Below are 13,899 nucleotides of genomic sequence, written 5' to 3' on the forward strand. Positions count from 1 at the left end.
TGTGTGAAAGTGTTCCTGATCCACAAAGGACAATCGAAAAAAGCGACATGAGTAATTATACACCTTTTGGATTGATTTCTGTTCCAGGGGAAAATTATGAAGTCACTGGTTAAAGAAGTAATGAAGGACATACTAGACAAATTATTAAAGAGGTTGGATAGGGGATGTGGGAAGGGGTTTTTTTTTTTTTTTTTTGCCTTCCTCCACTTCTGAATGAGGCTCTATAATAAGCTTCCTTTGTTGAATAATTTGCTACCTAATACTAACTCTTAAAAGCACAGCATGCACTAGTAGCAACTGTGTTGTGAGAGAGAGAGCGAGGGAATTCAGAGATTGTTCATTCTTTCTTCCCAGCTGCTGTTTGACATTTTACAGTATTGTAATCAAGATAGCTCTACACTTTTTATGAATATGTTTGTTTTGCTGTGCACTGATTAAAGGAATGAATGGAGAATTTGGCAGATGGAGTAATGAAATGCCCTTGGTTTGTGCATAAAAGCTGTTACTGTTTGCTCTTTATATAAATATAATGTAAATAAACTTTTAACAATTTATTAATTTTAATTTATAAATATTTAAAAAAAAGAGTAGTTCCAAAGAAATAGTACTGTAAAAATAAATAGTAAGAGGACAGAAGTGTAGTGAATATGAAAAAATAAATAAATTTAGAAAACCAAAAATTATGCCAAAACTGAGAATAATTTAGAGTCAAATGATAAAGCTACTGAAGCGATTAGCTTCAGTAAAGTATGGTGTGCAAAATCACAAATTTCAACAGAGATTTGCACACAAAATGCTGCAGGAATCCTAATAAGTGAAAACGTTTCCCAATGAAATTTGTGATTTTTCATGCTTGCTTGCTTGATGACGCTCTATTCCTTGCGTGCGTACATGCGTCCGTGTGTTGTGCACAGAACTGCACACACAATTCTACAGGAATCCTAATAAATGAAAATGTTTCACAATGAAATTTGTGATTTTTTACACTTATATATGTGTGTGTGTGTGTGTGGTAACACACTGCATACATTAACTAACTTGTTCTTTCTGAGAAGATGTGAGTTGAGCCATAGTCACTCCAAAAATCAAAATATTTCATTGCATTCTTTCATGGTTATACTGTACTGTATACTTAAAAATTTTGCTGTTATCACATGTATGATGTGTGTATATGTATGTGAGCACATATATTTATATATTCATTTGTTTCTTTTATTTTTATAGGAAGTTCTCTGTGGACCAACACCAAAATCAGTAACTCAGACAGGTACCCAAACTAGTCCAGATGGTAGTGTGAAAGGACACTTCAGTATTGGTACCACTGGAGGGAAAGAGGAAGCTGTCAGGTTATCACCTTCAAAGATGTCTCGGAAAGATCGTTCATCTCGACAATTACGTAGTAAACGAGATAGAGCTCATTCACCTGCTCCTGTTCAACAGGAAAAAAACTCAAAAGAAAAACCAGTTAAAGAGACTGTGAAAGAAGCAGTGTCTCCATCTGTGGCTGAGTGTCTTCGAGCTGTATTTGCAGCATTTTTATGGCATGAAGGCATAGTTCATGATGCTATGGCTTGTGCATCTTTTCTTAAATTTAACCCTACTCTTCCAAAGCAAATAACAAAAGTTCCTCAGGTCACTTTTAGAGAAAAGACTGATACTGCACTAACTAGAGAGCAGAAAGCAAGGTATCGCCATTCTGTAGAGGTGGCTAGTTCTAGTCTCTTAAATTTTCAGTATTTAGAAGCAATTACACAAACTCCTTTGAATGCAAATATCAATAAAAATAAACTGCGTAAAACATCAGCACCCATCAAAGAAGATATTGTTATTGAGAGTGTGAAAGATAATCAACTACAAGAAGATAAACGCTTCAGTGCAGCTGCAGCAAGCAGTTTACCAAATAGCAAATCTTCAGAGAAGTACCAGCTTCCTCAATCTTTGCAACACTTAGTTATACTTTGGGAACACATTGCAGCTTCGTGTTTACGAGCTATATCTCAGCAGCTTATTTTGCCTAGTCCCCTTACAGGTAGCAAATTATTTCACAGGTTAGATAAAGAACGATGTGATAGAGAGAAAGAAAAAAAAATTAAAAAAAAGAAAGATTACCGACCTGTTATGTCATCTAGAGGAAATCTCTTTGGAGAAGCTGCTGGTGGTCCATTTGTTGGCTTAGACAGAGAGACAATGTGTGAATTATGTGGGAATTTTTATCCTCATCCAGTCACTTACCATATGAGGCAGTCCCATCCTGGCTGTGGTGATCATGCTGAAGGAAAAGGCTATAATAGTGGGGGAAATTACTGTGGTGGTTGGGCAGGAAATTGTGGAGATGGTGGAATTGGGGGTAGCAGCTGGTATTTAATCTGTGATCGTTGTAGGGAAAAGTACTTACGTCAGAAACGACAAACTATTATAAAAGAGAAAGCTAAAAAGTCACGAAAAAAGTCAACCCCCACTAAATTATTGTCACCATTGCCTCCAATGGAGGCTCATCAAGTTATGAAGAACAATGCTCTATTTCTCCTTGAACTTTCTTGTGCAGCAGCTAGTGGCCTTCCTACTAAAGTAGTCACACCACTTAGACGCAGTCCTTATAACAGTATGCCTAGTGTTATAGAACAAGTAAGTATCTTTGACAACTCACCATTTCCCATAGGTTCTTTTCAGTGTTTGGAAATGTTAGGAGTTCAACAAGCATATAATAATATGATTGGGGAAGAATTCCTCTCTGAGGAAGATATCAGAGCTCTGCAAAATGGGGTTGAAGGAGTAGGACTGAGTGTTGGGCTGGTTGATATGTGTCAGGGTATTATGCGGTCTATGACTATGAATGGAGGAGCAGATTTACAACAAAATTCTGGAAAAAGAGAAAGAAAGAGATCAAAGTGCAGGGATGGGGAAATGGGAACACGCACCTTTCACAGATCCATATCTGTTGGTTTAACATCACGGGATTGGAACAAACAGGAAGGAGAAGAAGGGAGAATCATCATGACAAGAAAAAGAAATAATAGCAGTGGAAGTGAAGGTAAGTACAGCCATTTCTTTTTACAATAATTTAGCATCAAACAATTATTCCAATACTTGTGGAGTATTTTTTGTCTTGTAAAACAAAATATTGAAATGGATATATGGCTGGCACCTTAAGGAGACATGTTCGAATTTCTTTTTTCATCAGATTAATAAAAGTTTTTAGGTTAATTAACATCTTGATCAAGCATAATCTGTCTTGAGAATAATATAAATTACACTACTCTGCAGTTTGAAAACAATTCACTGATGTTTTCTCAGAAAAGGATGTGTCTGAATCATTTTCTAATGCCAAATTCAAAAATGACTTCCATCAAAATTAATAAAAAAAATTTCCTTAATTTTTATTAATTTTGGCAGAATTTTTGCACTGAAATTATAACAAAATGATACTTTCACCAGACTTTCATATTTAAATGCATGTTTTAAACACTATTATAAAGGACAGTGTGGTAAAAAAAAGTCCACTAAATACCCACTTCTCATTTTAAAAACTGATCTGTGATCGATTAAAATTTTCATTTCTTTGATTTTCTTACAGATGCTATGTTACAGTCCCTCTTCAGCATCCAGCAGTAGTCAGCCATCATGTTGACATTCCACCTCTTATGGTATATCATCTCCATGACTTTAATGCCCTGGTGAAACCTCTCACCCTGTTCTTCCCTAACACAATCTAGATTTTCTGGGAAATAGCCAATGTGGAAGTGTAAAAATGTACCTTGGCACTCATGTTGCAGCCTAGCCTTTTGAAGTTTTCCAACATATTTTCAACTATATTCTTGTAGGCTGGATCCTTATTGTTCCCTAAGAAGTTCCCAACAACAAACCTGAAGCTAATCCATGTCTGTTTCTTTCTTTTATTCATAGTTCCCTCAAAATCTCGGGCACTCATCAGTTTCTGAATTTAAAGTCCAACAAAAATACCTTACTTTAACTTCCATTGGGTGATCGATGGGAATTTAGTACAAAGGTAGTTGAAACAGGAACCTTCTTGAGGTAAAGATTTCATAAACTGCATATCAAACCCAGTTTGATGTGCAAGAGTGGAAGGAGGATAGTTTTGGGATCTGCCAGTGTTTTATGAATTATGTTCTTTGATCTAGACAACAAACTGCTCCACTTTGGCCAGACCTTGGCATACTGGTGCTTAATCCTTGCTGGATTGTCCCACTCACACAAAAAGCAAGGCATTTTTGTGTAGCCAGATTGCTGTTCAAGTAACATGCCTATCACTTTAAAGTCAGCACACACCAACCAACCATGTTCTTCATACTTAATATTTGTCAACAACTTCTTCAAGTTCTTATGTTTCTTTCAAATGCACAGCGTTAGTTACTGGAATTGACCCACATTTATTTCCATTGTGGCACAACACACCTTTGAGACTCCTCTTTGATGAGTCAGTAAAAAGTCTCTACTGTTTCGGAGTGTAACTAATTCCTAAATAGTTCATTAAGTCATTTATATTACTGCAAAAAGCCATAGAATCATCCTCAGAAAAGTGGGGGGGGCTAGTTCTTGGTCTCTGTCTGTGCCATGAGGAAAACATCCCATGTGCTAGAAGATTTTTTGACTTAAGTCTGTAACTAAAGACTTCTGCATATTCCTTTGGTAAATTCAAATCTCTTACCAGATCATTGAGTTCATGCGGTGAAAACAGTTAGGGGCTGAACTCAATGTTTCCAGGCTTCATGTAGACTTCAGTTTCATCTTCAGAAGCCTCACTTTCAGCACTCTCTGCTGCTACATTCTCCAATATAAGTGGGGGGGGGGCATGGAATCAACAGGTTATCTTCATGCGGGACTGGTCTAATGGCAGATGGAATATTAGGATATGGAATGTCTGTCTTACTCTTTGCATTGTATCCCCCTACATTAACCAAGCAAAAGTAAGTCTCCACAGTGGTTTTTAGGCTCCTACCAAATCATGGGAATTGCAAATGGCATAGCCTTCTTTTTACCATTTTTCCACAATCTCAATGCTTCAACACAGGCTCGACAAACTTTATGTGGAGCCCATTATTGATCTTGGTCACTGAGTTTCACTCCAAAATAAGTTCAATACACGTTTTTTTTACAAATTCTCTAATATCTAGTCTTTGCTTTAGAATTACATAACTTCCACAAATATAACAAAATAAGTTTGGATTGTTCAAACACTTGCATGAAGACATTTTACTCACTTTTCAGCCCAAGTTTGACACCATAACCTCAAAAATAAACTGAGCACACACTGATAAACACTGCTGCATGGAGTTCTCAAGGTCAAGAAACAAATGAGTGAAGGCAGTGTTGCCAACATGTGAAGATTTAGTTTACAAATTCCCAGCATTTACTCCTAACTTAATACATTCAATAATACAACGTGTGACATCAGTTTGTGATTTGAGAAACAAAAATGTGATAGAAAAAAATGAATAACATTTCTGAAATCAGCTATTAGTTTACAAAAACAGCTGTTAGTTTACAAACAATGAAAACCATGCAGAGTAGTGTTATTTTTTTTCTTTTCCCATTTGTAATTTAGATCATGGAGTGATGACTTTGAATAAGTCATTATTTGTAGTACAAAGTTAAAGATTGATTATATTAATTCAACAGTCTTAATTAATTTCTATTACAGTGTTTATCTTAAAAGTACAAAAAAGTATTTCAGTACAAAATGTATACATATTAAATAATATTAACAATATATATAAAACAGCATTGCATGTTAATATATGATTAAATTAATATAATACTTATATATTCCACATCTTCATTTGTGGTTTGGTCTGAATTAGAATACAAAATACAATAACAATTGAAACTTGAAAGAGAACAAATGAAACTTGAAAGAGCACAAATAGCAACTGAAATTTTCTATTTATAATCTTGCTTTTTTGTAATCAGGATAATAATAATTTAAATATAAGGTACTTTTCTGTTAAGTGTTTTTAAAATAGTTTAAATTAATCAGCTGTTGTGCTAGGTGGAATACTTGTTCAGGTTTGCACTGTACAGTAGGATCTCTTCAATTATGGGGGTTGCATTTTCGAAGATCTCCATGATCAGCAAATCCACAAATAGAAGGCATGATATAAGAGAAAAAAGCAAGGTTAGGATCCCTGCTTGCAAAGTATTTTTGTATAAAATAAATTTTAGTACTGTATTAACATATTATGCATATTGGCTATCACCTTATTTCACATAGTGTGTGCTGCCTAGAAGTATAGCAATATTCTAACTGTTAGAGTTTGTTTGGATAATCATAAAATCCTAAATAATTACCTTTGTAATATATTTCTTTTAATTGATATTACATTTAACATATTATTAGCAATATAAGTTTTGAAGGTCAATGGCTTAAAATATAAATTAGGGAAAAGCACTTGTTCTGTGTTAATGAAATGATTTAATGTAATGGAATTATAAAAACTTTATTCGCATTGCAAAAATCCATACCATTTTTCTCTTTAAACATTCTGTCAACTATCCTCAGTGGAACTTTATACATTACTAAAGAAAAAGAAACAAGGAGAATTATAAACAATGAGAAGAGCCACAGGCAAGGCCATGAAGCACTGTGTGGCATGATTATTGAAGTGTTACTTGGACGTTTCCCTCTTTCTTTTTGCCATAAGCTTTATTGATCTGTGATGTGAAGGGAGCAGTGTGTTCTGATGATAGTGTCAGCTTTTTTTTGAGACAAATTTTGTAGTTAGACATTTTATATCTTTATATTGAGAACCACAAATTAAATAAGAAAAGAGATTATGAGGAACTATATAGCAAATTTGGCAAGAGCATTGAATACAGATAAGGAGGTAGAATCAGTAACTTGGGATAATAAAATTTTAGACAAGGTACATAAGATCTCAGTTATTCAGAGTTCCCCTGTAAAGAAACAACACCCAGACGTACAATTAACATTCATGATTGGCATGAGCAAAATCAACAGTGCCCATATGAAATAGAACTAGTGGCCATAATATATCTGATTGTAGTAGGAAATCTATAGCAGGTCTTGTTACATTCAGAAGCAGAATTTTCCATTATCAACAAGAGAAGGCTAGAATAATTTGAAGGAGGCAGCTCTAGAATTACTCCTTACTATAGGAAGTTTCATTAAATTAATCAAACTGTTAATTTAATTTTATAAATCTCAAATATTATGAATTGAAATTTTTTGCCTTTGTAGTCAACACTAAAACTGCTCTTAGACTGGATGTTGTTTTTCAGCAAGGATTTCTAAGAAAAAACAACTGTATATTGCATTTACAAAAAAGTATGGCTGTTGAGAAAGTATGACACTTAATTAATATGCAAATTTATGAATCAGCTGCATTAACTAAACATATTGCAGCTCATGTCTGCCAAACAATCTCTTGCAAATATGTGGTCCCTTTCATTAGCTAGTATTAAATTAATTACAACCTCTCCCACACTTAACAGATTAGAGTAGAAATAATATCATTTATGGAGAAACTGTATCTCAAATTTTAGGAATGCTTAACTAAGAGTATATGGACTTTGAAGATTGGCAAAGACTGTTGCAAGAATACCAGGATTATAGAACTGTCTTCCTCAAATTGGAATAGCTCCTTCAATTGAAAAGGCTGTTCGAATTTGGGGGCATTTGCTGGGATGGGGCAATTGCCCCACCCCAGCTAATCTTAGATAAGTCAAAAGCATCCTCAGATTAACTTATACAGAAAATTTATCCCAGATTGCTCAAAGATAATGGAAAAGATGTAAAATTATCTAGGGAATTGAGCAAAAAAAGCTCCTTAAAATGTTTGAAGAGGTTGGTCACTCAGCACATGTTTTGATTTCTTTGAAGGTGGTTGAAGAAAAACAAAAATTAGAAAGTTGGTGCACTTTCAACAAAATAGCACAAAATATTATTTGGCTAGCGGTGTGCACCAAGTTATCTTTACAATAACAAGCAAGCACAAAACCAATACCAATCATTTTTGCTTCAGTTAATTTTGGTTGTATATTAGTTATCCAGAGTTTTTTCCCTCATTCATAATATGGTCTTATCACTGCTTCCATCTGTTAATTCCCTTTATTTTTCTTGAAACTGTTATTTCTGAAAATTGTAATTTTTGATTAATTCTTTAATTTCTAATCCATCTCACAGCTTAAGTTAAAATAGGCTATAAACTGTATTATAAGTAGCTGTTTTCTCTTTTTCTTCAAAGAAATTTTTTTTCGCTGGCTTCATACACCTATTTTACTTATTCTACTGTGTCCTATAAGTCTAGAACCATGGGATCAGTTAGAAAATATGTTCAGTTTGCAGTTTCTGTTATTCAAACAGAAACTGCAAAATTTTTTCCAGTCTAGAAGAACAGCATGAATTGTTTGAGATGTAATCTCCTCAAACAGTTCTGCCTTCTAATCCAAGATTGGAGAAACTGTTTATCCAACTGTTCTCTGACTACATGACTGTTGTGAGCATGCCATCTTGTGGGAACTATTCCCATACCTTCCAAGATTTAGGATGGAGATCCCATATGTTTGACCTGTTTTGAACTCCTCTCCTTCTCGCTATCATAACATAGGTCTTATCCATATTTTTTACATAAAAAAAAATTTCTCTGATTTTCCTTTCATTTTCACTAATAAATCTATAAATATTGATACATGGTCAGGTATTTCTTCAGGAGACTACACCTGACCATGTATCAGGAACTGCATTCAGGTCAAGCGTAGCCTCTGATGAAATACCTGACCATGTATCAATATTTACTTTAGCCGACATCAGATTCTGCATATTTGCCTTACCTATATTCGACTTTTATCTAAATATGTCCCCCCATATCTGATGACAGCTCTACCACTTTTTATTTTATTTGTATTGTATTTTACCTTATTATTAATAATTTTACTTTACAGTTCATTCACCTCTATTGGCTTTGTAATTCAGCCCATAATTTTCTTAATTCATCATAACTTTTAGGATATTAACATTCTTTCACCTTTTACATATCTACTTTTTCTACTATCCTTACTCTTCTAGTCACTAGCACTTTGTGTAATTTTCACCTCCATCTATGCGCACTTTATCTAATATATCTATTCACACACACACACTTTTAAGTTTTTTTTTTTTGTTTTTTTTAAATTTAAGTCTGACTTCTAGCTTATTTCCCCTCTGCCCCGGTAATGTTGACTACTCTGAGAAAGTGCTAGATTTTTTTTAAAGTTCTACTATAGCATATTTTTTGCATCCAGTTTCACAAAGAAACTGGATGCAAAAAATAATTTTGATATCATATACTTTGATTTGAGAAAATATTTTGATACTGTTGCATATGGAAGACTGCTGTACAAATTGGAGCAGTATGACATTAAGGACAAGTTGCTGCGGCGCCTCCGTAGCCAGGTGGGAAGGAGCAGCAGTGTGTAGCATACGCTTCTTGATTAGACCGGGGGTTCGACCCCGTCACCACCAAATACGGAGGATGCGGAAAGGTCAGGGAATGACCACCACATATCCCGGAGCAATATGGCCTTAGTTGCTAATGCTCCTAAAAACCAAATAACAAACAAACAACAAGTTGCTGCTATGGATAAAGGGATGGTTGAGTGGTAGAAGACAGAGAGAATCAATGGTGTTCCTGTCTGTGGACTAAAGTTATTAGTGGAGTCCCCCGGAGTTCAGTGTTGGACCCATTGTTGTTTTCTATATTTATCACTGATATTGATGAAGGCATATCAGGCTTAATGTCCAAGTTTGCAGATGTACAAATGTTGGCAGGGTGGTTAATAACAGTAATGATGATATTCTACTGCAACAGGATCTAGAAAAGTTAGGCAGATTGGCTAAGAAATGGCAACTGAAGTTTAACATTGACAAATGCACAGTGCTGTATATGGGTAGCATCAACTGTAGAGTAACATACGGCACCTCCGTAGCCAAGTGGGCAGGAGCAGCAGTGTGTAGCACACGCTTCTTGATTAGACCAGGGTTCGAGCCCATGATCCACCAAATACGGAGGAGGCGGAAAGGTCAGGGAATGACCACCGCATATCCCCGGAGCAATATGGCCTTAGTTGCTAATGCTCCTAAAAACCAAAATAACATCATTCATTCAAAGAGTAACATACCAACTGTGTGGTACTACACATAGGGTGATGGAAAATGAAAAAGACCTGGGGGTAATTGTGCAGTCAGATATGAAGTTCTCTGACAGTGCAGACAGGCTGCCAGGACAGCTCATGGGAATTTATCAATGATATACAAGAATTTTGCTAGCAGAGGTAAGGAGGTGATTATACCATTGTATAAGGCTGTGATTAAGCCATATCTGGAGTATGTCATACAGGTGTGGAGGACTCGTTTTAGGAAGAATATAGAGCTGCTGGAATGAGTACAGAGGACAATGAGATGGTAAGGGAAACAAAACGATGCTCTTGCCAAGAAAGGCTTTAGTTCTGCAAATTGCAGCATCTGGAGACTATGCATGTACAAGGTGATTTGATTGAGGTGTTTAAGGCTTTGAATGATTTAAGCAAGCTCAATGCTGATGAGATTCTTCCTCTTGCTCAGACTATGCACATGAGGAGGCATAAATTCAAATTGAGGAAAGGACTGTTGAAGGCAGGGTAGATGTGCAGAAGTTTGCCTTTAGCCAGTGAGTGGTTGATTGCTGGAACAAATTTCCATCTTGTGGAATGTGTTAGCTTAAATAGGTTCAAAGAAGAACGTGACAAACTATTGGAGGGAATGGATAGGTGAAATGGGAAATATTTTTTGTGTGTGTGTGTGTGTGTGTGTGTGTGCGCGCGCGCGCGCTGGTGTTGTATAAGTTTGCTTTCTTGTATTATCTGCCACTGCAATGCTAATATATGTTTCTGAATAGTGAAATAGCAAAAAAATATGGACGTCTGTTTATGTGAAAAACCATAAACTGGCATTGTTAGTGAAATTGCACAGAGACGTAAAGAACAGTGGTGATGGCTTTGAAAAATATGCTATTTTCGGTTACTACCACTTGCCATAATCAAAATTATTCTAAACTGTATCGCATTGTGGTAACCTTTCCTAATAATTATAATAAAAATCATAAAATTGAAAGCAACTTGCCTCCAGTGCCAGCATAGAAGGTGAGGGCTTGAAATGTCTTTTTAATGGATGTCACTAAAGTAAAAAAGATTTTGAGGTGCGTATATTCGTGTTGGCAATCTTACGGTACACATTTACCTGGACTGGTAAAACTGGTAACACATTTACCCGGACAAGAAAGGAACTTGACATTTTAAATATTCCCAGTGGTGAGCTGTGAATATTTTAACAATGGGCGCGCAGTTTTTCCGACTTTCTACCGGGTAAATTTGATCGGTCACGGAAGTAACGTCATCCGCGTCTTCCACTAGAGGCACTTCCCACACTCACACTACTAGTAGTGTGATTAGAGCGTGTGACGCATTTTTCATGACCGGTATGATATCTCAAGTCATGGGCAGATTTAGGGGGTGTGGTCAGATGCGGCTTATTACCCCCTTAACCATGTAAATGTTCTTAGGTCTATCTAAAAAAAAAAACTTAAAAACCTGGTATCATGCCTTACAATGATAACTGGATAAGACAGTGTCTGGAGTTAGAATTTTTGAATAGTTTTAGTATGCCTGCAACAATACAAATATTTGTCAACAATTTCTTTTTTCGTCTCTCATTTTCGTTACATTCCATTGTTAGGTGCCCCTAACAGCTGCGTATGTCGCTTCAACTACAAGATCGGTACATCAATCAGTGCTATTTTACAGATATATTTAGATATGTGGCACTCAAGTATACATCTCTTACTTTAGTTGTCATGAATCCATTGTATCTTGTCTTCCAGGAATTATGAAAATCTGTGAATCAATAAAATATTTGCAATAAAAAAGCTCTTTTATTTCGTAATCGATATATACAAAACAAAATACCTAAAAGAAACGCGAAGGATGTTTCGCATAAACAATCTACCGCGTATGCTCGTCACACATGCAACTTTTTTATTCGTCTTTTTTTTAACAACTAGGGAAATATAATGGATACATTTTTTTCATGATAAAATTTTAATATTGCGAATAAAAAATAACATGAAATATTTCCCATATCACAAATAACATAAAAACTATCACAAAGCATTCCACAATATAAAAACAAATATTACATAAAAAACAAACTTTCTAGAAAAGTACACAAAAAATTGCAGATTACATAAAAAAATTATTTCACAAATATTCAAGAAAAATTTATTCTAAAAATTGCCATATGGAATTTACTTCTTTATTAATATTTGTTGTTGATCTTCTGCTTTGCTCAATAGCTGAGCGATGATTACAGATGAATGATTTGACGTAGTGATCTGGCTGAAATTGAAGCAATGGTTTTCCATTTAGATGTATGGTCATCACAATCTGCAATGTATTTAATTGCAACAATATTATTTATTGCACTGAAAGCTCACTCGGCTTCAGCACTGCTAATTGCAATGGTTTCAAAGATATTTCTGGCTTTCTTAATTGAAAAGGGAATTTCACTCGATTTTAAAGATAAATTTTAGAGATTTTTGTCTTTGGCAAAATCTCTAAAATCATTAGTTTTTATTTTATATTTTATCAGAAAACTTAAATTTCTTATTCGGTTTTCACCATCTTGTAACTGAGACGAAAGTTCTTTCACACTCCATGATTTCGAGTAGTATATGTTTAAAATTTCTTTCAATGGTATCATTATTTTCTTTATTTAATTTAAAATGACCATTAATAACTTATCCTTTAAGGGTAAAATAATGCATTTAATAACTTATCACGAGGTAATTTTTTTACTTTCGATTTTGATTCCTTGAAATTTTTTCAACTTCAACATGCTCTCAATTTTAGCTCATAATTTCCTTCAGAATTTTTCAAATTAGCAATAGCATTGATAGTTTGAATAATTAATTTATATGCTTTTACCATTGTGATTCTGTAAAGCTTCTGAAAGGTAAGAGAGCTCCTGCAGGATGTCAATCATAGTGCTAAATGGTTAAGAAATTCCAAATTTAAAAGCCGATTTAATAAACCGGAATATTTAACTTCTGATTCAAAATGTTTGCACAAAGCAGGATAATTCCTTCAACCCACAATTGCCTCTGCAAGCTACAGGCTATTCATCGTGGCCCGAACACACAACCGATCTTTATAGTCTCCACATCAAGTTCTTTAGCAATCATCCTTAATTCACGCTAGTTTTTTGGAGATTGGTGATACAGTTTTTTTATTTAATTATTGCCTGTATGCCATTATATTTTAGAACATTTTCTACACAGTGAAAGGCTCAACAAAGTTTCAAAATCTACCAACGTTTCACTTTCATAAAGTTTATATAATATCTTAGTTGCCTCAATCTTCCCCCCTCTACATTGCTACTCTCACTAGTTCTTTGAATACAGTGCAAAATGTCGAAATCACACGGATATTCAGCTACTGTGACGATGTAAACTAGACAGGAGAAATTTACTGCAAGGCAAGGATCACTCACTTCTCCGAAGAGCATATGCTCGTTTGTCGGAGTAAAGGGGAACCACAACACAGGTTGACCAGAAGCTATAATCTGTGTCGAGAATCTTCTTAATCCTCTGACTGGCTATGGAAAGCATATTACTAGTGTCATTTCTCGGTATATGACTGCAGAGGTTTTACGGACACCACTAACATTGTAAAACTGTAATCCCTTTCACCCTTAATTTGCACTTTCTAATTACCTAAATTGCCTAAAGGCCAAAGGTGAGAACAATGCATACACAGTTGTCTCTCCTAATCCGTTCGTTACATGGACATTTTCTTTGTTCAACGGAAACTATTTAAATTTAATTACCAAGGGGAATCAAAAAATTTCGCTAT

General features: G+C 35.0%; 1 protein-coding gene across 4 annotated transcripts in view; it reads left to right on the forward strand.

The window, feature by feature from the left end:
• The window catches only part of hiw (MYC binding protein highwire), a 1,043,263-nt gene that overhangs the window by 804,728 nt on the left and 224,636 nt on the right, over positions 1 to 13,899 (forward strand). For all 4 annotated transcript variants that reach the window (XM_090372846.1, XM_090372865.1, XM_090372875.1 and 1 more), the window contains one exon: positions 1,225 to 3,031. In XM_090372846.1, the coding sequence (XP_090228972.1) occupies positions 1,225 to 3,031 (1,807 nt within the window). The remainder of the gene's footprint in view (positions 1 to 1,224; positions 3,032 to 13,899) is intronic.

The sequence above is a fragment of the Mastigoproctus giganteus genome, chromosome 1, assembly GCF_048544385.1.
Source record: "Mastigoproctus giganteus isolate SK-2022 chromosome 1, ASM4854438v1, whole genome shotgun sequence".
Lineage (NCBI taxonomy): Eukaryota > Metazoa > Arthropoda > Arachnida > Uropygi > Thelyphonidae > Mastigoproctus > Mastigoproctus giganteus.